Consider the following 22,326-nt stretch of genomic DNA (forward strand, 5'->3'; position numbering starts at 1 on the left):
GATCCGCAGTTTCACACCATAGATCAGAGTATGATCAATTTTCTGTTCAGAGTGGGATGTTCATCCAGTATATCCCTTATTCCTGCCCATCTCATTTCCTTGCCATCCTGAATCAAGACTTTGAGGATTCTGTTTTTGCAGAGATCCAAATGAGAGTAAGGGAGGCACTGGATACAGGTCGACCTGGGTTTCCGTCCTGGGGCTATCACTTGCCATTTACATGACAAAGAGCAAGTAATTCCCCTCTACAGGGATTAACAGTCTTCTGTGTCAGGATTTCATTGGATAAAATGAGATGCTTTAAAACTATTTGGCAAATAAAAGGTACTTAACAAGTAGAAACTTACTGTGTCTGTGTTTGAAGACAGGCTGCCTAGCTGCAGCTCAGAGGAGCATGGCTCCCGGTACAGACGGCCAGTAGTCGCTGCTCCTCCACGGAGGATGCTGCTCGCCCTTGACAGTGGTTCTAATTAGCCGGTCTTTCTTATGTGTGCCTTCTTTGTTTCATACTTACTGTGAGAAGGAATTTCTTGTTTGTCAAAGGCCTTCTTATCAGTGTCCTAGTATGTTCTGTGATACTCCCATGGTGCATCACATTCGGCGCTTTGTCCATGGCCAAGGATGTGTGCAGATAATACTGAAGGAGTTGGATTCTCCAGTACCTGGTTATCAGCATACAATTCTCACATATTCCTGGTGTAGAATCTGCAAACAAGTAAGTAGATCCTATCACTGTTCTTTGTCGCTTATGTCTTTATTTGTATAGTTCTTTCAGGGTAAGAGGATGCTTTATATTACTTTAAATTTATAGTTTGTTAATGTGTTCACTGCATTTGATGTTTCATTGCCATGAGTATTTAGTATTTGTTTTTTGAACATTCTATCTTAGGAATGTATGTCATTACATAAAATGCAGGTGCTTTATATTGGTAAAATATCAGGAGATTATATCTTGACAGTTCCCAATTATGTTTGTTTATTCATTCAACAGACGTTTATTAGTGCTTTTTTTTGTGTCAGAAACTGCTAGACGTCAGGAATGAAATAAGGATCAGGAATCTCCTCTGTCTGCTAATGGAAACAGTTTTATAAAATAATTTTAGTATATTGGGATATTTTTATAATGAATTTGAACCTATGTTTTAGATGATACAGGTGAGACCATGTTAAAATAGATCTCTACTGGTTTTGACGTACATTCGTGAGAAAGGAAGTTTATGTTATACTTCTTTTGTGTGCATTTCTTTTTTTTTTTTAAGATTTATTTATTTTATTACAAAGTCAGATATACGGAGAGGAGGAGAGGCAGAGAGGAAGATCTTCCGTCCGATGATTCACTGCCCAAGTGAGCCGCAACGGCCGATGCGCGCCGATCCGAAGCCGGGAACCAGGAACCTCTTCCAGGTCTCCCATGCGGGTGCAGGGTCCCAATGCATTGGGCTGTCCTCAACTGCTTTCCCAGGCCACAAGCAGGGAGCTGGATGGGAAGTGGAGCTGCTGGGATTAGACCCGGCGCCCATATGGGATCCTGGCGCGTTCAAGGTGAGGACTTTAACCGCTAGGCCACCATGCTGGGCCCCTCCCTTGTGTGCCTTTCTTTAATATTCTAATTCTGGTATAAGTGTCTAGTGCCAGTGTCATGTTTTTGAGATACAATTTTTGTTCAGATTGCTTGAATATGTATATAGTTCAGCTCATTGTTATTTGACTTATTTTAAAGTATATTGGAAAGCATTTAGAAATTATGGATAGCAATAGTGAGGTCTATATTAATTATCAGTTGCTAATGTAAAATGAAAGTCGGCTCCTCCTGAAGCAACAAACTTATAGGCATGAAAGTATTCTAGCAGTTACTGGTTTTTCTTTCACTTGTTCTTATAGGTCTTTAGTTTCCATTAGATAGCTAGTAATGAGGAGTCTTTAGTAAAGGAAACAAATTTCTTGCAGCATTATAAATTTATTTAACTTTTTTCACAAATTTTTTGAAATATCCTATATAGTTTTGTAGAATTCATGTGTTTTTTAAACCACACTTTTTATATGAACTTTTTGGTAACCCATCATATCTATGGCCATACCACCCTGAATGCGCCCGATCTCGTCTGGTAACCCATCATAAGAAGTTTTAGAAGTTTTGATCTAAAATAACACTTTTAATTCAATTTCTCACAACTTTTTTGAAGTACCTTTGTATATGAACTCTCTAGATTGATGGTTACAAAAACTTCTGCTTTGAGGATTAAGATAGAAATAAAAAGGTACATAGTTTTGGTATATTAAGATGACAAAGTTCTAGTTTCAAGAAAAATTATAATATATTAGCAAACTTAAATACTAATAATCAATTTGAATAAGCCATGATAATAGAAAAATAGAAGTCATGACAAAGGAAATTAATATTAATAGTGAGATATGCAAATACATATTACTAGTAGTCAAAAAAAGTCTAAATGAGAACAATAGAATGTCTTTAATAATATTTTATTAACTGACAAATCACATTTCAGAGGCTTATAATTTTTAAGGTTGATAAGAAAATGAGGAAATTGAGAGAAAACAAAGTTTGGAGGAATAGGGAAAGGACATGTTTAAGCAGAGAATCATTAGCCAGGGCAAAGCAGAAAGGGCTCTATCCTGGGAAATAGGAGAGGACGGGTAGAGGGACACCTGGAGATCCGTGGACATGGGGAAGCAGCAGTTAGTGGAGTGGTGTTGCAGTAATCAGATACTCTGTGATCAGTGATCAGAACTCCACCAGTGGTCAGGTGAGAAGGGGAGTTCCCTGGGAGTTCAGGAGGTGTACCCAGGCATAGAAAAGCCCAATCTGCTGATTCGCTTGCTTCGACCACAAGCAGAAGTAGAGTGGCAGAGTACAAGCAGGTGGGTGCTGGAACAAGGTGGATTTCACAGCTCAGATCCTCACCTGTGCCACATCAGGTGCCATTTTGTTACTGAGGAAAAGGCTGTGGGGCTGAGTCAACATCAATGAGCTGTACAGGTACTGAGCCACGAGAGAACTTTTGTCTGGCTCAACTCATTTTATTGGTCTCACAGGGAAAAGAGTACCAACGTGACATCCTGGGAGTTTACCCAAAATAGGTCCAGTTCGCCCTCAGACCTAACAGCCAGCAGGTTCTGGAAAGACAAGCACCACTGACAACCCAGAGGTTTAGGACAGCTGATGTTTTCCTAATCCCAGGTACTGCTTGAACTTGGGAGAAATGCTGTGCAGACAACAGTGCAGCTGTTAGCACAGGATTAGAGAGGTTGGAAAGTGCTGTGCTAGGAGCTAGAGCTATGGAAACAGTGTGGAAGCCTTGCATGAGGAGCCCCAGAATGAAACCTGGCAGAGGGAGTGATATTAAGACTGCAAATGAAGAGACAGGTACAAAACGGAATCAGTAAAACCAACCTGTAGAACAGTGGGCAACACAGGTTAGAAAGCAGCCCTAAGGAAAGGAATCTGCTAACCAAAATAGTAGTGACCCAGAGCAAGACGTAGGTGTGCAGGGGATATTAGTGATGCCTCTGCCGCAAAGGAACAAACCTTCGTCAACCTCAGAGTTAACTGAGGAAGACATTGAGAAAAAGGGGGATATGATACTCTGGTGGCTCTGTCTTCAAACCAGAGAGGGTCTACCTGAGAAGCCGTTGAACTTGACTGGACAATAAGATGCTGGACTCTATGTTTGTTATATGCTTGCAAGGAGGGAATCTCAACTGAACTTGAACTGTGGTCATGCAACAAGGTGGAGGAATCCACCATGGGGGGAGGGTTTGTGGAGGGGTGGGGAGAATCCCAGTACCTATGAAACTATGTCACATAATACAATGTAATTAATAAAAAAAAAGAATAATAATTAAAAAAAAACTTTAAAAAACTTGTTATAAAGCTTCTTAACAACAATAAGAAGCAAATACAGCAGTCCAAGGAATTTAAGGAATATGTTACATAGGAAATAGCAGCAATGAATCAAATGAAAGCTGATATATTAGAAATTAAAAACACAGTGGAACAAATTAAAAATCTGGAGGAAAGTCTCAATAGAATGAGCAAGGCAGAGGGAAGAATCTTAGAATTGGAAGAAATTTCCTTCAACGATGGTGAAACAACGCAAAAACTTGAAGAGGAACTGAATCAAGCTAAGCAAAGTGCTCAAGAATTAAAGGAAACTATTAAAATACAGGCTATAGGACTCATGGGAATTCCAGAAGGTACAGAAAGAGAAGTGGGGTTTAAAAATGCATTCAGTGAAATAATAATGGGAAACTTCCCTAATTTGGAGAAAGAATTGGGAAGCCTATATTTTAGTAATGATATATAGGAACTAGGTCGGGGGAGGGAATTGGGGAGGGGATAAGGGAAATGCCAGGAGCCTATGGAACTGTATCATGAAATGATAATAATAATGATAAAAGGTTAAAAAATGCAGGAGGGTTACAGAACTCCCAGTAGGGTTGACCAAAAGTGATCTTTGCCATGGTACAAACTCTTTTTGGTTGAACACAAGGAAAAGATCCTTGAGTATACATGTAAAAAAAATCAGTTAATATATGGAGGAATCACAGTCAGACTCACTGCTGACCTCTCAGAGGAAGCTCTACAGGCCAGATGAGAATGGAGTGACGTTTTCCAGATCCTAAAAGGAAGAAAATTATCAGCCCAGAATAACTTATTTAGTAAAGCTTTCCTTTGTCTTTGAAAATGAAAGAAAATTCTTTCACAGTAAAAAGCTCAAAGAATACACCTCTTTGCAAATCCTGCCCTACAAGTGACACTTACAGAAATGTTTGGTTGGGCCCAGCACAGTAGCCTAGTGACTAAAGTCTTTGCCTTGCATGCCCCTGGATCCCATATGGGCACTGGTTCATGTCCAGGCTGCTTCACTTCCCATCCAGCTCCCTGCCTGTGACCTGGGAAAGCATTGGAGAACAGCTCAAAGCCTTGGGACCTTGTACCCACTTGTGAGATCTATATCGGCTTAGCTCCGGCCATTGTGGACCCTTGAGGATTGAACCAGTGGATGGAAGATCCTTTCTTGGTGTCTCCTCCTCACTGTAATTCTGAATTTCAAGCAAATAAATAAATCTTAAAAAAATATGGTCTGTTGACAGAAAAGGAATAAATACCTTCCAAAACCAAAAGCAAACATGAGAATGTCCAATAAAACAACAAAAGAAGACTAAATAAAGGAAGAATCCATTGCTCAAATGACAGGATCAAATTAGTACCTCTCAGTATCAACCCTGAATATAAATGGCTTCAACTCATCAGCCAAGTGTCATGGATTAGCAGACTGGATCAAAAAACAAAGCCCATCCCTCTGTAGCCTACAGGAGACACATCTTAGCAACAAAGATTTGCAGAAACTGAAAGTAAAAGGATGGAAAAAGATAATCTGGGTTAATGAAAATGAAAAATGAGCTGGTATAGCCATTCTTATATCAGATAATATAGACTTTGATCTGAAAAATATTAAAAGAGATGAAGCAGAACACTGCACAATGACCAGAGGATCTATTTAACAAGAAGAGATCACCTTACTAGTTTCTTGTGATGCTTTCTTTTTCATCTCTAATTTCACTTGGTTTTCTCTCTTGATTTTCTTTGCTAGTCTTACTAAAAGTTTATTTTTCTCATCTTCTTAAAAAACGGCTCTTTCTTGTTGCAATTTGTAGTTTTGTATTTTCAATTTTATTTTTGGTGTGATTTTTGTCATTTCTTGCGTCCTGCTCATTTTTTAATAAATTCTTCAGATGCATTATTAGATCATTTGAAATATTTCTACTTTTTTGTAAGCACCTGTGATGTTAAAAATGTCCCTTTTGATACTGTTTTTGCTATATCTCATGGGTTTTAGTATTTTTGTCTTTATTTTCATTTCTTCAGAAGAATTTCTCTTATTTCTTCAGTGACACATAGGTCATACAGTAGTGTTTTCTTTTTCCTTTTTTTTTCTTAAGATTTATTTTATTCTGTTATTGGCAAGGCAGATATGCAGAGAGAAGGAGGTTCAGAGAAAAAGAACTTCTGTTCATTGGTTCAGTCCCCAGGCAGCTACAGTGGCCAGAACTGAGCCAATCAGGAGCCAGTGGCTTTCTGGGTCTCCCACGCGGGTGCAGGGTGCAGGGTCCAAGGCTTTGGACCGTCCTTTACTGCTTTCCCAGGCCACAAGCAGGGAGCTGGATGGGAAGTGGAGCCGCTGGGACCAGAACTGGCGCCCATGTGGGATCCCAGTGGATGCAGTGTGAGGATTTAGCTGCTATGCTATTAGGCTGGGTCCATTAGCATCATTTTCTTCAAGAAGTTCTTTTGATTTTCATTTCTGCAGCAATACATTAGTCATTAAGTATTACATTATTTAGCTTCATGTTGTAAAATTTGTATTTTTCCTCCTGTTGTTAATTTAGTTTTATGGTTTTCATTTAAGGGATGTATAGTAGCTATATGTAATACAGACGCATTCCCAGATGTGAAGATAAAACATAGTGTGCATGTCTACTTCAAAATCAAAGATGGACTGCCAGTGAAACTGTTAAATATATCTTGACAGTAGGATGCTGGACTCTGTTATGGTCTATACCTACAATGTCAGAATACACTTAATTAGCAGATTGGTGGACATATGACTGTTTATGAAAGATTATACCATTGTAATAATTTCGGGGAAACCAGTAATGGGGGGGATTTTGGGAGAGGTGAGAGGTGAGAGGAAATCCCAGAGCCTATGGAAATGTATCATAAAATGCTAAAAAAAAAAACTTAAAAGAAAAGGAAAATTGACACTTTCAGTTACTGTTAAAGATTATTTAAACCAATATGCCTGCTTTGAAAGACAATGTAGTGGCCCGGCAGTGTGGCCTAGTGGCTAAAGTCCTCGCCTTGAACACACCGGGATCCCATGTGGGCGCTGGTTCTAATCCCGGCAGCCCCGCTTTCCATCCAGCTCCCTGCTTGTGGCCTGGGAAAGCAGTTGAGGATGGCCCAAGACTTTGGGACCCTGCACCCGCATGGGAGACCTGGAGGAGGTTCCTGGTTCCCGGCTTCGGATTGGCACAGCACCGGCTGTTGTGCTCACTTGGGGAGTGAATCATTGGATGGAAGATCTTCCTCTCTGTCTCTCCTCCTCCTCTCTGTATATCTGACTTTGTAATAAAAATAAATAAATCTTAAAAAAAAAAAAAGAAAATGTAGCATTAAGTATGAATAACCATATACATATTTGTCCCTCTGACCCACTATTTCCTAACTGTATTAATTTTATTCCGAGGAAGTATGCATGTTGTGAGTATGAAAATACGAAGGTGTTCATCATGGTGTCATACAAATAAGGAGAAATTTATAAAGTCTTAAGTGACATCCGAAGGGACAAGTTATTAGTAATAAGATGCTTTGTCTTTTACAGAGTTGCACAGGTTTGGCTTAGTGGTTGAAATGCTTGTTCAGATGCCCATGCCCCATATTGAAGTGCCTGGTTCGATACCCAGCTCCTCATTTAACTGTGTCTTCCTGTTTATGCAAGCAGGATCTGAGAGACCACAGGGATAGCCTATGTAACTGTTGCTGCCACCCTGTGGGAGGCCCTAATTAAGTGCTCCAGTCCTGGCCTTGGCACTCAACTTTAGCTGCTGACTGCAGTCTCTAGCAGTGCAAGTGAACCAACTGCTCGAAACTCTCTCTGCTTTTCAAAAAAAAAAAAAACAAAAAGTTACACAACATTTCTATATGTGTGGAAATTCACTTTAAATAATAAAATGTATTTAAAATACAGTAAAATAATGACAGGAGACTAATTACAAGAAAGATTGCATTTGCAAATATTTACTGTGTTGACATTTGCTATATTATATGTGTCTATTGATATTTAGAAAGAATAAGCATATGTTAGTGTATTGATGTTGGTTTAGGGATTGTAGATGATGTTATTCTACTCTGTCACCACTAATCCTAACCACCTTTGAACTTTTATTATTTTCCCAGTGTTCTGCAGTCAAAATTTATTAGGTTTACGTTCGAATAGGAAGTATATTAGTTTTTATATTAATTTTTAATATATTCTCCATGTATAACTAAACTATGTTTACTGACTTCCAGGTAACCCCAGTTGTTGCACTTTCCAATGAATCCTGGTCTATGTCATTTGCAAAGTACCTTGAACTTAGGTTTTATGGGTACCAGTACACTCGGAGAGCCAATGCTGAGCCTTGTGGCCACTCCATGCACCATGACTATCACCAGTATTTCTCCTATAACCAGATGGTGGCATCCTTCAGGTGAGAAGTCAGAAGAACTTTGCATAAGATCACATAACCCCTTGAAACTTTGCAACATTCCCACTATTACTAATTTGAACTAATTTTTGAGTATTTGAGCTTCTTGGCTAAGAGCATTCCCTGTTAGTTTATTTATTCCTTACCCGAAGAAGTAGGTGTGATCACTTGTAGAGTATATAAGTGGTGGAGTCATGATGATTTGAATTCTGGTTGGTTATCGTTTACTATGAGCCACATTAACATTATATTCGCTACTGAAAGCCTGTCAGAATTTTGGTTGAGATAACAACTAGAATAAAGGCAGTAACATGTTTCTGATAGAACTAAAAATTCCAAGTTCAGAGAATTGATGGTTACTATTGTGATATGAAATCATTTGAGAAAGCCTTTAGATCCTGTTTTCAAAATACATCCAAGATGTGTACGCTCTTCGCCACCTCTCTCACTACGTTTCGGGACTGATTCTGGTCTTTTACTTAGATTGTTGTAGTCGCCTCGGCGAGTTTCCCTTTGGCTTTGCTGCTGTGATCTGCTGCTAATGTAGCAGTCAACACAGATTTATACTTACAGGAAAATCACCTCAGGTTACACTCTGCTGCTCTAGACAGTCCATGGGTGTCTGTTTCCCCTAGAGTGAAAGTCGGACACCATTTACTGGCTGATACGTTCGTAAATGTTCTGTCTGCCCAGGACCTATTCTCTCTCATTCCTACTATTTTCCCTTCACCAGCCCCCTAACTGGGCCTCAGGGTAGGTAGGTTCCCCACCTTGTGCTTAGTCTTGCCTCTGAACTGCTGCTCCGGGTATTTGCCTAGTATTTCCTTACTGCCTGCAAGTTATTGTTCATATTTCACAAGCCCTGGCACCTTCTTATCCCATCACTCCCTACTTTCTTGCTTTATTTTTATCCTAATAGTACTAAGGATTTGATATATGTTTTAAACATTTTTAAAATATTTATTTGTTTATTTACCTGAAAGGCAAAGTTAGAGGGAGTTAGAGAGTGAGTGAAAGTGAGAGAGACAGACATCTGGGGCTCCGTCATGGGTGCAGGGACCCAAGCCCTTAAGCCAGCCTTTGCTGCTTTCTCAGGCACATTATCAGGGAGCTGGATTGGAAATGTCGCAGCTGGGCCTTAAATTGGTGATCCTGTGAGATGCTGACAGTAGAGGCAGTCTTAATCTGAGCACCACATGCTGACCCCCAGTATTTGTTTTTTTTCTGATGAATGTTGTTATCCCTTAATGTTGTGAGGACATGAATTTGAACTCTTGTTTATCTTATGATTTATCTTGAATTCTTGTAATGTGTTTGACATGTGTATGGTAGACCCCCAGGAAATCTTTCTAATTAGAATTTTCTTCTTTTTTTAATTTTCTTTTTTAAAATCTTTTCTTTATTATTATTGTTATGACTTTCGTTCTTTTTAATTCTGAATCTGGAGCTTAAATGGGGTGTAGCTAGTAAGCAGAAACCTTTTCAGATGCAAAGGAATTAGACTCAGGGATGGCTCAATGGCTCAACTGGCTAATCCTCCACCTCCAAGTACAGCATTCCATATGGGTGCTGCTTTGTGTCCTGGCTGCTCCACTTTTTTCCAGCTTCCTGCTTGTGACCTGGGATAACAGTGGAGGATAGCCCAAATCCTAGGGACGCTACACTCATGGGAGAGACCAGGAAGTTCCTGACTCCTACCTTCCGATTGGATCAACTTTGGCCACTGTGGCCATTTGGGGTGTGAGCCAGTGGGTGGAAGATATTTCTGTCATTCCTCTCTGCATATCTGCCTTTCCAGTAAAAATAAATAAATCTTAAAAAAAAAAGTTACAGACTCAAGAATTCTCAGGATCTGGGAATATAATGACCACTTCATGTCTAAGCTAGTTGTAAAAACAAGCCTCTTTCTTCACAGAGAAAGATGATATCGGAGACATCAGAGGTATTTCTGTTTTTATAAATAGCCCATAAAAGATAAATGGTTGTGCCATATTGCATTGAAAGGATAAAGTCTCTCCCAAACAAGGGATGGCATTTTAGGGGTCCAAGACCTTGGGCCTGTTCCATTGGTTTCCCGGGTATATTAGCAGGGAGCTGGATTGAAAGTAGAGCAGCAAGTAATTGCACCAGTGTTCTGGTGTACCAGTGTTCTGGTATGCCAGTGTTCTGGTATGCCAGTGTTGCAGGTGGCAGCTTAATCTGCTATTCCATGGTGCTGGCATGACATTTCGTAGACATTATTTTCTCTGTTGTGTCATAGGAATTAATTTATCATCATGATGTAAATCTACTTAACATATTGAAATATCACATTTTTCTGCTACTTCTGTTTCCTTCTTTCAGCTACTCTCCTATTCGGCTTCTTGAAGTATGTGTTCCGCTTCCCAAAATATTCATCAAACGTCAGGCCCCATTAAAAGTTTCCCTTCTTCAGGATCTAAAGGATTTTTTCCAAAAGTAAGTTTTAGTTTTAGTTTCTTTGATCGTACTGTTTTGTTTAGCCCTTTCTGTAATTCATAGCTACTTCAAAGTGTCAGATTTGTTCATTTAACTGTCATTGAAAATGTAAACTTTAATTTTCAAATTGTGTATTATGTATGAAAGCAGTCAACATAGATTTTCCTGTTACAGGAAAATCACTCCTGTGTTCTAGATATCCTGAGGGTTTCTGTTTTTTTTTTTTTTTTTTTTTTTTACTTTGGAGTTAAAGTCATAGACTATTTCCTAGTGTTAAAAAAAGAAATATAGACAATATAGGTGTAAAATAGAAGGTATCAAAGTCATGATATTTTATTTTTTATTTAAAAATGTTTAACAGGCATATAAAATTACACATTGGTGAAATGTTATTTGATGTTTTAATACATACATACATACATATTTGCATTATGAACTATCCAGTCAGTGTTCATTGACCTATTATTTCAAACATTTAATATTTATTGTTGGTGGAAGCACTGTCTTCCATTCGCTTTTTTTAATAAGATTTATTTACTTATTTATTTTATTACAAAGTCAGATATACAGAGAGGAGGAGAGACAGAGGGAAAGATCTTCCATCCGATGATTCACTCCCCAAGTGAGCTGCAACGGCCGTTGCTGCCCCGATCCGAAGCTGGGAACCAGCAACCTCTTCCAGGTCTCCCACATGAGTGCAGGGTCCCAAAGCATTGGACCATCCTCGACTGCTTTCCCAGGCCACAAGCAGGGAGCTGGATGGGAAGTGGAGCTGCCGGGATTAGAACCGGCGCCCATATGAGATCCCGGCGCATTCAGGTCGAGGACTTTAGCCGCTAGGCCACGCTGCCGGGCCCCATTCTCTTTTTTCTATGAAGAAATATAGAGCAACTTAAATTATTTGTAGTTTCCCTACTGTGCAGGTATATCTTTTCAGGTCTTTTTATTTCTGAAAAATTATGTCTGATTCTTACTTAGAGGAAACATTTTAGTTACAGTTTTGTATGGAACATCTTTTTGTTTATGTGAGATAGAAAGTTTAATTCCATGCACTGAAGTGCTTGGCTTTCTCTGTCTATCAAGAGTTTCACAGGTATATCTTGCTGTTGATGAAAGACTTGCATCTTTGAAAACTGACACATTCAGTAAAACAAGAGAGGAAAAAATGGAAGATATCTTTGCACAAAAAGAGGTAATTAATTTTTTGATAGAAATTCTAAAGTTAATTATTAACTTGTCAGAAGATTTTGAGTTTCGGAGTCCTGTTTCAGAAATAGTTTGTTCTTTGCAGATGGAAGAGGGTGAGTTCAAGAACTGGATTGAGAAGATGCAGGCAAGGCTCATGTCCTCCTCTGTGGACACCCCTCAGCAGTTGCAGTCAATCTTTGAGTCCATCATTGCCAAGAAGCAAAGCCTCTGTGAAGTGCTCCAAGCTTGGAATAACAGGTAGGATTTCACAGGCTGATTATTTTTGATATTATTGCCAAACTTTTTCTTGCAAGACAGATTTTAAGTCTTTATTATTTAAGGTACTTCATTTTACCGTAAAGTTAGTTATAGAAGCTTTTCTTCTCTGTTACCTTCCCTTTTCTTTCACCCTTTGAAATATATTGCTAATTATTAGTTTGTGACGGCTAAAAAGTTGAGAGCAACTGTCAATATTGTTTCAATTATGATTGTAAACATTTCTGTTTTCAGATACGTTTGCTCTTGAGTTGTCTGCCATGAGTGATTGTTGGCTTTGGGATCAGGAATTTTAAATATATATTGTTTGCCATATACCTTTACTGATATGTGTATGTTTCATAATTCTTTTTCATATTAACTTGCTATCATTCCTTTGTAGCCCTACTGATATCAGCAAGATCTCTTAGTTGATTAGATTTGTCAAAAACAGTCTTCTGTGCAATTTTATAGTCCATAGAATCCACTTGGGAAGAGTTAATTTATGGGATTTATAAGTTGGAAAAAAAGGTAGAAACACTAACTAGGGTGGTAGTAACACGCCATGTTTTTTTCCCCCCTTTGGTCCTAGGTTACAAGACCTTTTTCAGCAGGAAAAGGGTAGAAAACGACCTTCAGTTCCTCCAAGTCCTGGAAGACTAAGACAAGGAGAAGAAAACAAGGTAGTAAAGTGTAGTTTTTAAACCCTCATTGAGAGAAGCAGAATTGCATTTGTAACATTTAGAAGCCATGGCTTAATACATACTTTATTAGTAATATCAAATAGGGCTTTTCTTGAAAGTTGTGAGGGTTTTAAAGGAGCTGTAACCTGGAGTACTTGAAATCCTAGGTGAAAATCAATTGATCTCTTAGAGAATTCATTTGAAATATTTGTTTCAAAAATACTTGTTAAAAAAAATCCTCATCACTGAGGAGAGTGCTACAGTGATAAGCAGGTGCGGCCGAAGAGTAGATGTGAATTTGCAGAATGAGTGTCCTCATCTCTCTTACTGTGTAGCTCTGAAGTTCTGGATGTTTTTTAATCTCTGTGCTTTAGTGAGAAACTCTTAAGGAATCTGGACTGAGCAACTTCTGTGCTTTGATATATTTAGCTTTTTTTTCCCCAGGTTTTCAATTGTCTCTTTCTCTTCCTGAACAGCAAAGTATCACAGACTTAGTGTTCAAAACCACAAATTCATTGTTTCATAATTTTTATGACTCATATCTAATACGCATGGGCCAGATTTGTGCTCAGATTCCCTTTCAACTGAAACCAAGCAATAGTCTTATCCAAGATATAAGGTCTAAATTCATGAAGGTTGATTGGCAGGATGTAGTTCTTATTGGATTGAGGCCCCCCCCCCCCCCAGTTTTGCTTGCTGTCAACCAAAAGGCATTTTTTTTTCTTCCTTAAAATTCTTTTAGGTTTATTTTTTATCTACTTGAGAGGTAGAGAGGCAGTGTGGGGAGAAAAGGAGAGAGTGAGAGAAAGATCTCCTCTGCTGGTTGGTTCACTTTTCCAATTCCTGCAAACCTGGGGGTGGGCCAAGCTGAACCAAGTACCAAAGTATTTGACCCATCACCTGTTGTGTTCCTCAACCCCTCCCTGAAGACATGCATTACTAGGAAGCTAGAATCTGGATCAGAGCCAGGACTTGATCTTAGGTATTGGGATATGAAATGTGGGTGTGTCTCCAGCAGCATCTTACCTGCTGTCTGCAAAGCATGCTCCCCAGGAGCTGTTCTTCGAGATTGCCGGCGTTCTGGGCTGTGGGTTTCTCTGTCTTCAAAACCTGTGAGCAGTGTGTTAAATTGTTCTTAGATTTCAAATCAAGTAACTTCTTTTTTCTGATCTGTAGAAACTGATTTACTTCCATGATTAACTTCAAGCCCACTTGGATTATTTCTCCATTTTGAGGACTGCTGATTTGTAACTGATTTTACATGTGTAAAATCTCTTTGCAACAGTACTAAATTAGTGTTGGTTGAAGTTAGGACAAGTTTATATGCACTAGGTATTGGAAATCTTAGGGTCATTTTAGAATTCTGCCTGTTAGACTAGCCGTACTTGGATTTTCCATTAATTTATGGCTGAGTACCACATTTTTAAAATTCATTTGTCAGCACATGGACATTTAGATCGTTTTTATTTCTTGGCTGTTTGGGGACTAGTTCTGTAGCTAACACCAAAGTACAGATAACTTTGTGATTTTGATTTAATTTCCTTTGGATATATACCTAGTATGGGATTCCTGGCGCATATGATAGTTCTAGTTTAATTTCTTTGAGGAAATTCCATACTGTTTTCCATTATGACTGTTGATAAATTATAGGTCTGTGTGCTTGTGTGTTATGGACTGTTTAGATTATAAGGCATATAAGTCAGTTCTGTCCCTGTGGAGCATTTGAAGTGACAATAAACACATGAACTAATAAACATTTAAAACAGCAATGTAAAGTTCCCATGAAGGAAACAGTATTGCCGAGGCACTGGTTGATGATGATAGGAGTAGCACAGATTGACTGAGGAGATCTCTTTAACATGAAGAACTTTAATCAAGCAACTGCGACATGACATTGTAAGAGATTTTTGCATGGGTCTTATAGCTGTTCTAGGTATATATTACAAGTTGAAGAAGTTCAATGGATAATCATAGATTACTAGATTGGATTGATAATCATCATTATACTTAAGTGCTCTAATGCTAAGAAGTGAACTGTGGTTTAGGACAATTTTCTCATGTCACTCAAGGACTTCAGAAGGTCTATATTCAATACGGAAGCCAGATACAGAGCTGAACATTAGAGAGAGTTGTGAGAATGTTAAACAGTGCTATCTTTTTGCCAGATTTTTATAATTTTGGAAAATATGTGTTTTATTAAATCAGTAGTTTATTCATGTTGACTTATAATAGGTTTATTTTTAAATGAATAAATGAATACTTTTAATTTTAATTTCTAAAAAGGTAACAGAAGTTGTTATAAGTTAGTAAGGGTGTCCTCAGTGATTTCTAGCAGTACAACTGGGTCCTGTGACTAAGGAGTTTAGGATTTACCAAGTTCAAAAAAAAATGTTTAAATGTTATTTTAGCATTTTAAAAAAAATATAAGTATTTGCTTCTTTTAGATTAGTGCAATGGATGCATCTCCCCGGAATATTTCTCCAGGACTTCAAAATGGAGAAAAAGGTTGGTCTTTGAGTCTCATTATCACATGCCATTAGAGTTAAAGGAATTTCTTGGTGTATATTTGACTGCTTATTTTGAGTGTTTTTCTCCCTAATGCAGTTGTTCATAGACTTTTTGTAGAGAATGTATAACTATATCAACCTAAGATTATCATACAGTATAATATATTAAAACAATATAAATTGGAAAGTAGATATATATCTCTATGAAATAAAGGGCTGCGAATAGAGGAAGAAACAAACAGAATGGGATTTCTTATTTCAAATGGGATTACTTATTTCAAAGTCAACCCCCAAGTTTCATTGCAAAAATCTTACATAGCTTAATTTTTTAAAGTTTATTTTTATTGGGATGTCCGATTTACAGTCAAGGAGACAAAGAGAAAGATCTTCCATTTGCTGGTTCACTCTCCAAGTAGCTGCAATGGCAGTAGCTGAGCCCATCTGAAGCCAGGAGCCAGGAGCTTTCCCTGGGTCTCCTGTGTAGGTGCAGTGTCCCAAGACTTTGGGCTGTCCTCCACTGCTTTCCCAGGCCACAAGCAGGGAGGTAGAATGGAAGTGGAACAGCCAGGATATGAACTGGCACCCATATAGGATCCTGGCATGTGCAAGGTGAGCACTAGGCTGTTGTACTGGGCCCATAGCCTAATTGAAAAAAATGTTTGAACATCATAGTTATAGAAAGAGGGGTTGAAGGAGGGAGATCTTCCATTTGGTGATTCTCTCACCTGGTAGCCACAATGGCAGGTGCTGGGCTAGACCAAAGCCAGGAGCTGGGAGCTTCCTCTTTGTCTCCCATGTGAGTGGTAGGGCCACTTTCAGTTGTTTTTATGGGAGAGGGCTGTTTGCATGGAGCTGCACTGGAAGTGCGGCATTCAAAACTTGAACCTATATGGGTTCTGGCTTCACAGGCAGCTGCCTTACTGGCTACATCACAACACTGGTACATAGCTCAATTTTTTTTTTCAATGCCATTACAGTATTTAAAAAATTTATGATGTCTTTCACAGAATTTCATTGAATATCACTGTCATCCTGTAAACTTTTTTTTTTTTAAAGATTTATTCATTTTATTACAGCCAGATATACACAGAGGAGGAGAGACAGAGAGGAAGATCTTCCGTCTGATGATTCACTCCCCAAGTGACCTGCAACGGCCGATGCGCGCTGATCCGAAGCCGGGAACCTGGAACCTCTTCCGGGTCTCCCACGCGGGTGCAGGGTCCCAATGCATTGGGCCGTCCTCAACTGCTTTCCCAGGCCACAGCAGGGAGCTGGATGGGAAGTGGAGCTGCCGGGATTAGAACCAGAGCCCATATGGAATCCCGGGGCTTTCAAGGCGAGGACTTTAGCCGCTAGGCCACACTGCTGGGCCCTATCCTGTAAACTTTTTAGACAGTCTTTACGGAATAAGAATCGACTCTTAATTTTTGGTATTTTTCTGTCATAATTTGATGTTTTTTTCTTCCACAAAATGAGTATGTAGCTTTTCTCACAATATCCTAATTTCATTTTTTATTACTGTGAAAAACTGATATTTAGATAGACATTCTGTTACAAAGTAAAGTGTATTATGAAGCTTGTTTGCTAGTCTGTATACTGCCAACAAAATTTGATTGTGATCAAGTCAGACAGGCCTTCAAGATTTTTGTAGATAGTTTTATGAAATGAGTTATATGATCTCAATAATTTTCAAAAACTAAAAATATGTTTTAGAAAATATAAATTTATAGTGTCAAGACATTAAAATTAGTAGAAAGGGATTTACTGTGTCCAAATGACTCACTAAAGATTGTTTTTCTTTAGAGGACCGTTTCTTAACAACCTTGTCCAGCCAGAGTTCCACCAGTTCTACTCATCTGCAGTTGCCTACTCCCCCTGAAGTTGTATCTGAGTCATCTGTGGGTGGCCCCCCTGAGCTAGACACAGGTAGCAGTTCTGAAGGTACAGTTAAAGTTACTGTTTCTATTATTTTATGAACCCAAGGCTGGTTCCTACGCATCTCCGAAAGACACTGCTGTTTGTTTGGCACATGCCTTCTTATCCACTTGAATTTTTTAAAATACTTATTGAAAGTGCAATTTTCAGGTTTAACATTTTATCATTTCCTTTAGTTGAACTGTTTGATATGCAAACATATAAATGATGAACTATTACTCAGATTCATCTACCTTCTATCTTACTTTCTTGAGGTCCGTAAAGCATCTGGTGATTACTTTGTAAGAGATTAAGAGAAATTGCAATGGGGGAATCTCAACTGAACTTGAACTGTGGTTATGCAACAAGGTGGAGGAATCCACCATGGTGGGAGGGTTTGGGGAGGGGTGGGGAGAATCCAAGTACCTATGAAACTGTGTCACATAATACAATGTAATTAATGAATTAAAAATAATAAATAAAAAAAAAGAAAAAAAAGAATAAGAGAAATTGCAATGATTTCTCCAGCATAAAACATTGCTTTGTAACAATAAATTCATACGTTGCTTTTTATATTACTTGATTTCTGTCTGAGCTGAAAATCACGGCAAAAAAAAGTAGCTGTAAAAATAATACTCTGATCAGATATACTACGCTTGATCTTAGCCAAAAGGCTGAGAAGCGATCTCTGGTCAGCTGTTATAGCCATAGTACACAAAACTGATTGGGAGAGACGAGTGAAGAGTTGACTGAGTACATGAACGAGAAGGAAGCAGTTTGATCATAGATGATGCCTTGCTCCTTATCTTGGTATGAAGCCATTGACTGCGGTCATCTCAGGTTCAGATGTAATAGGATGTAAAAAAAATGTCATTTTTTTGTAGATAAGTAATTTTAAATCATACTTGCTAAGTTTGGTGTATTTATGTCTGAATTTCAAAAAGAAAATTTTTTATTCTCTGTGAATCAGCGTATGAATAGAGTGTTTTTCATCCTAGATGTGTTTGATGGACATTTGCTGGGATCCACAGACAGCCAAGTGAAGGAAAAGTCAACCATGAAAGCTATCTTTGCAAATTTGCTTCCAGGAAATAGCTACAATCCTATTCCATTTCCTTTGTAAGTATTGTAAAAGCCAGTGGCTATTGAGTGTTTTTGTTTTTCTTAATTAATAATTAAAAAATCTCTTATCTTTGCACATTTATTTGTTTTTTTGGAGATATATTTATTGTTATTGGAAAGTCAGATGTACAGAGAGGAGGAGAGACAGAGAGGAAGATCTCCCCTCTGTTGATGCACTCACCAAGTGGCCGCAGTGGTTGGAGCTGAGCCAGTTCGAAGTCAAGAGCCAGGAGTCTTTTCCGAGTCTCCCACACAGATGTAGTATCTCTAGGCTTTAGGTTGTCCTCAACTGCTCTCCTAGGCCACAGGCAGGGAGCTTTAAGGGATGTGGAGCATCCAGGACATGAACTGGTGCCCGTGTGGAATCCTGGTGAGTGCAAGGCGAAGACTTTAGCCACAAGGCTACCATGCTGGACACATTTTTGCACATTTAAAATATGTTTATCTGGGGCCAGGAGTGGTAACCTGGTGGCTTGAGTCCTCGCCTTGCTGTGTGCCAGGATCCCATATGGGCGCAAGATTGTGTCCTGGCAGTCCCGCTTTCATTAATTTTATCCATTATAACAACATGCATTAATTTCATAATCCTAAAAATATATTGCTAGTTGTGTGGGAGAATAATATTACTGGCTCAATAGTTTACTGGAATGTGTGGCAGTGTTGGTGTGCTGTGATCCATACACTTTTGTGTGGTCTTTGTTGTATTAACCTCACTCAGATTGGGAAAGAATTTAGGGTTACTGATCTTTTTTTTTTTCCTCACTGTTGACCTGTGTAGTCGTCAAATGCTGCTGCTGTTATGGTGATATAAGTGTATACAGAAGGCAGAAAAATTGTTAATGAGGACTTAACGTTTGTTTTTAACTTCTCTTTGTATCCTGATATGATGGGAAAGGATTAGAGAACTCTCTCTGCTCTGTTATAAGGTCTTACGAGTCTATCCTTGAGACCTAAATTGCTGGTGAAGGTGTCACTTTCTAATACTGTCATGTTGTGAGTTGGGATTTTGACATAAGAATTTTTGGGGAGAATACAGCTATTCATGCTGAAACAATTCACTTATAGTATTTCTCAGAGGGTTTTTTAATGTAGGGTTTTTTCTTTACTCCACCACACTGTAAAACTCTACAATGCCAATGTTTTTCACCCTCATGTTACTAACTACTCACATTTGTAAAATATTTACTAGTGCTTTTCTCAGTATCTCTCTGGCACATGTATGTTTTGCTTAGTAGGTGGCGCCTAAATAAAATGAATGAAAGGAACATATATAGGACAATTAGATAAAGTCATGGAGCAAATTGGGATTGAGTGACATCACCATTGAGTTTCCATGTGATAATAGCAAAGTGGTTGAACTGTGTCATATATTGTTGGGCTAATAGTATGTCTTCTACAATTTCTAGAAGACTTTTTCTCAAGTCTGTTGTAAAACACGAAATATTTTAGACTTCTATTTATTATAAATTCTTTCTGGGATTAGTATGATTAAAGTCTTGGCAGTGTAGAAAGATTTGAAGTGATTTTTCCAGGACCTTATGGTTTGAAACCTCATTCTGTTAATTTCCTGATAAAGTTAAAAATTTTCTCTTGATACCTTTTCATTGACTATTTAAGTTCATGGTATCTGTATACATTTTGGCTTACTTAAACATTTTTTTTGTTGTGTAGAATCCAGTAACTTCTCTGTAACTTACCTGAAACTAGATAAAGGAACTTTATATGTGATTTTGTACTAATTTTACTTTATTTAAAGTACTAATGTACTTTAAATATTTCACCAGTGATCCAGATAAGCACTATCTAATGTATGAACATGAGCGGGTACCCATTGCCGTCTGTGAGAAGGAACCCAGCTCCATCATCGCTTTTGCTCTCAGGTATTAATTCTGGGATTTTCCCACTTGTGGCTATATTTGTGTATTATATGTATGTCTATTAATCACCTTATTTGGGGGATTTTTCATGTGTGATAAAGCAAAAATGGTTGTAAACATATTACATACATATTTGAATCACAATAGTTTGTTCTTTTGGTTCTTGAAAACCTTATCTTAACCACAATAATGGTATATTGACTGGTTATTTAAAAGCTCCTAATAAAAAGCCCGACTAGGCCAATTAGTTATTAATCCTTGAGTTCTTTCACCATTTTCTGTGTTATAATTTGTATTCCTTGTATCTATTTCTTTGATTTAGTCATTGAGATAGTAGTTGGAGCATATTGATCTTGCGTCACCTTTTTTGTGGTTTCATTTATAAACTCCCATTTTCCAAATATATGAGGTTAAATCTTCCTGCTTAATGCTATTTCTATATCTAACCTCATGATTTTTTGACTTGATTTACTTATGTGTCTTAAAAAGTGCCTAAATTTGCCTTTGTTTACAAATTAATATTGAAAAGAACACAATTTTTTAATCTGTTATGTCTTGCAGAACTTAGTTTAAGTAGAATCTAAGATGTTCAATTAAAACACAATTTTCTATTATAAGGTGTTTAAAAAAATTTTACGTACATTTTTTTAAAAATTGATTTTGTTATTTTGCTTGAAATCCAAAGTTAGAAGAGATAGAAATCTTTTATCTGCTGGTTCATTTCCCCAAATGGCCTCAGTAGCTGGAACTGGACAGTACAGTGCTGGGAGCCAAGAGCTTTTTTTTTTTTCAAGATTTGTTTGTTTTTATTGGAAAGTCAGATGCACAGGGAGGAGTAGAGACAGAGAGGAAGATCTTTTCTATACTGATCGACTCCCCAAGTCAAGTGGCTGCAATAGCCAGAGCTGAGCCAATCTGAAGCCAGGAGCCAGGAGCTTCTTCCAGGTCCCCCTCATGGATGCGGAGTCCCAAGGCTTTGGGTTGTCCTTGACTGATTTCCCAGGCCACACACAGGAAGCTGAGTGGGAAGCGGGGCCGCCGGTATTAGAACCAGTGCTCATATGGGATCCTGGCACGCTCAAGGAGAGGATTTTAGCTGCTATGCTATTGCACTGGGCCCTAACTACTGCTTTTGATGCCTGAACCCCATATTGAAGTGCCTGGGTTTGTGTCCCAGATCCATCCCCCACCCGTTCCAACTTCTTCCTGATGCATACCTTGGGAAACAGCAGCTGATGCCAACCAGTGCGTCCCTGCCACTGATGTGGGAGACTGGGATTGAGTTGTTGCTACTAACTTTGGCCCAGTCCCAGCTCCTATGGGCATTTGGGAAGTGAATCAGCATAGGGGCAATCTCTCTCTTTCGATGTCCATTTCTGTGCTATTCAAATAAATAATATGGGATGCCAGTGCGTGCAAGGCAAGGATGTTAGCCACTAGGCTGTTGTGCCGGGCCCGAGCCAGCAGCTTTTTCCATAAATGCTCAACTCCTTTGTGTAAAATGATGCAGTATTTGCATATAGCCTATGCACATATCCCTATATATTTTTTAAACTGTGTCTAGATGATTTATAGCAGCTGATATATCATAAATACTATGTAAATATTTGTTAAATTGCATTGTTTAGGGAATAATGATAAGAAAAAGGAAATCTGTTCAATGCAGATAATTTTTGCTTTTGCACTATTTTGATCTACAGTCGATTGAATAGTGCAGAAACTGTAGTTAAGTAGGCCTGGATCTTCATCCTAACACATCTTTTCTTTCTGCATGACGGTTGATTTATCTAAAGCTCGCAGATTCCTTGCCGAGGAGTCAGACTTTTTGAGGTGTTAATAAGAAAATTCCAAAAATCCTTTTTCCTTAGAGTTTAGTTCTTTTAAGTAGAATACTTTTAAGTTCTTTTATTCTCTGTTGTCCTGAACCCCAGTTTTATACTTTGATATCAGCTCTCCAGCCCTTGAAATCCTGCAGTGTGAGTGTTTTTTTGGTGAGTGTTCCAGATGCTGGGACTGGCTGGTGAATCAGTGTGTTGTGTTTCCTGTTACACT

The 22,326-nt window shown here is 38.4% G+C and overlaps 1 protein-coding gene and 1 pseudogene across 9 annotated transcripts in view; one reads left to right on the forward strand and one right to left on the reverse strand.

The window, feature by feature from the left end:
• Window positions 1–22,326, forward strand: part of PIKFYVE (phosphoinositide kinase, FYVE-type zinc finger containing) — a 92,256-nt gene that overhangs the window by 54,460 nt on the left and 15,470 nt on the right. For 8 of the 9 annotated variants that reach the window (XM_058664925.1, XM_058664924.1, XM_058664929.1 and 5 more), the window contains 10 exons: window positions 544–715; window positions 8,096–8,274; window positions 10,615–10,728; window positions 11,812–11,920; window positions 12,020–12,174; window positions 12,764–12,854; window positions 15,299–15,359; window positions 17,165–17,302; window positions 18,274–18,394; window positions 20,182–20,277. In XM_058664925.1, the coding sequence (XP_058520908.1) occupies window positions 544–715; window positions 8,096–8,274; window positions 10,615–10,728; window positions 11,812–11,920; window positions 12,020–12,174; window positions 12,764–12,854; window positions 15,299–15,359; window positions 17,165–17,302; window positions 18,274–18,394; window positions 20,182–20,277 (1,236 nt within the window). The remainder of the gene's footprint in view (window positions 1–543; window positions 716–8,095; window positions 8,275–10,614; window positions 10,729–11,811; window positions 11,921–12,019; window positions 12,175–12,763; window positions 12,855–15,298; window positions 15,360–17,164; window positions 17,303–18,273; window positions 18,395–20,181; window positions 20,278–22,326) is intronic. The other variant, XM_058664927.1, reaches the window with a different exon arrangement.
• Window positions 17,813–17,961, reverse strand: LOC118757991 (U2 spliceosomal RNA; annotated as a pseudogene).

The sequence above is a fragment of the Ochotona princeps genome, chromosome 5, assembly GCF_030435755.1.
Source record: "Ochotona princeps isolate mOchPri1 chromosome 5, mOchPri1.hap1, whole genome shotgun sequence".
NCBI classification, from domain to species: domain Eukaryota; kingdom Metazoa; phylum Chordata; class Mammalia; order Lagomorpha; family Ochotonidae; genus Ochotona; species Ochotona princeps.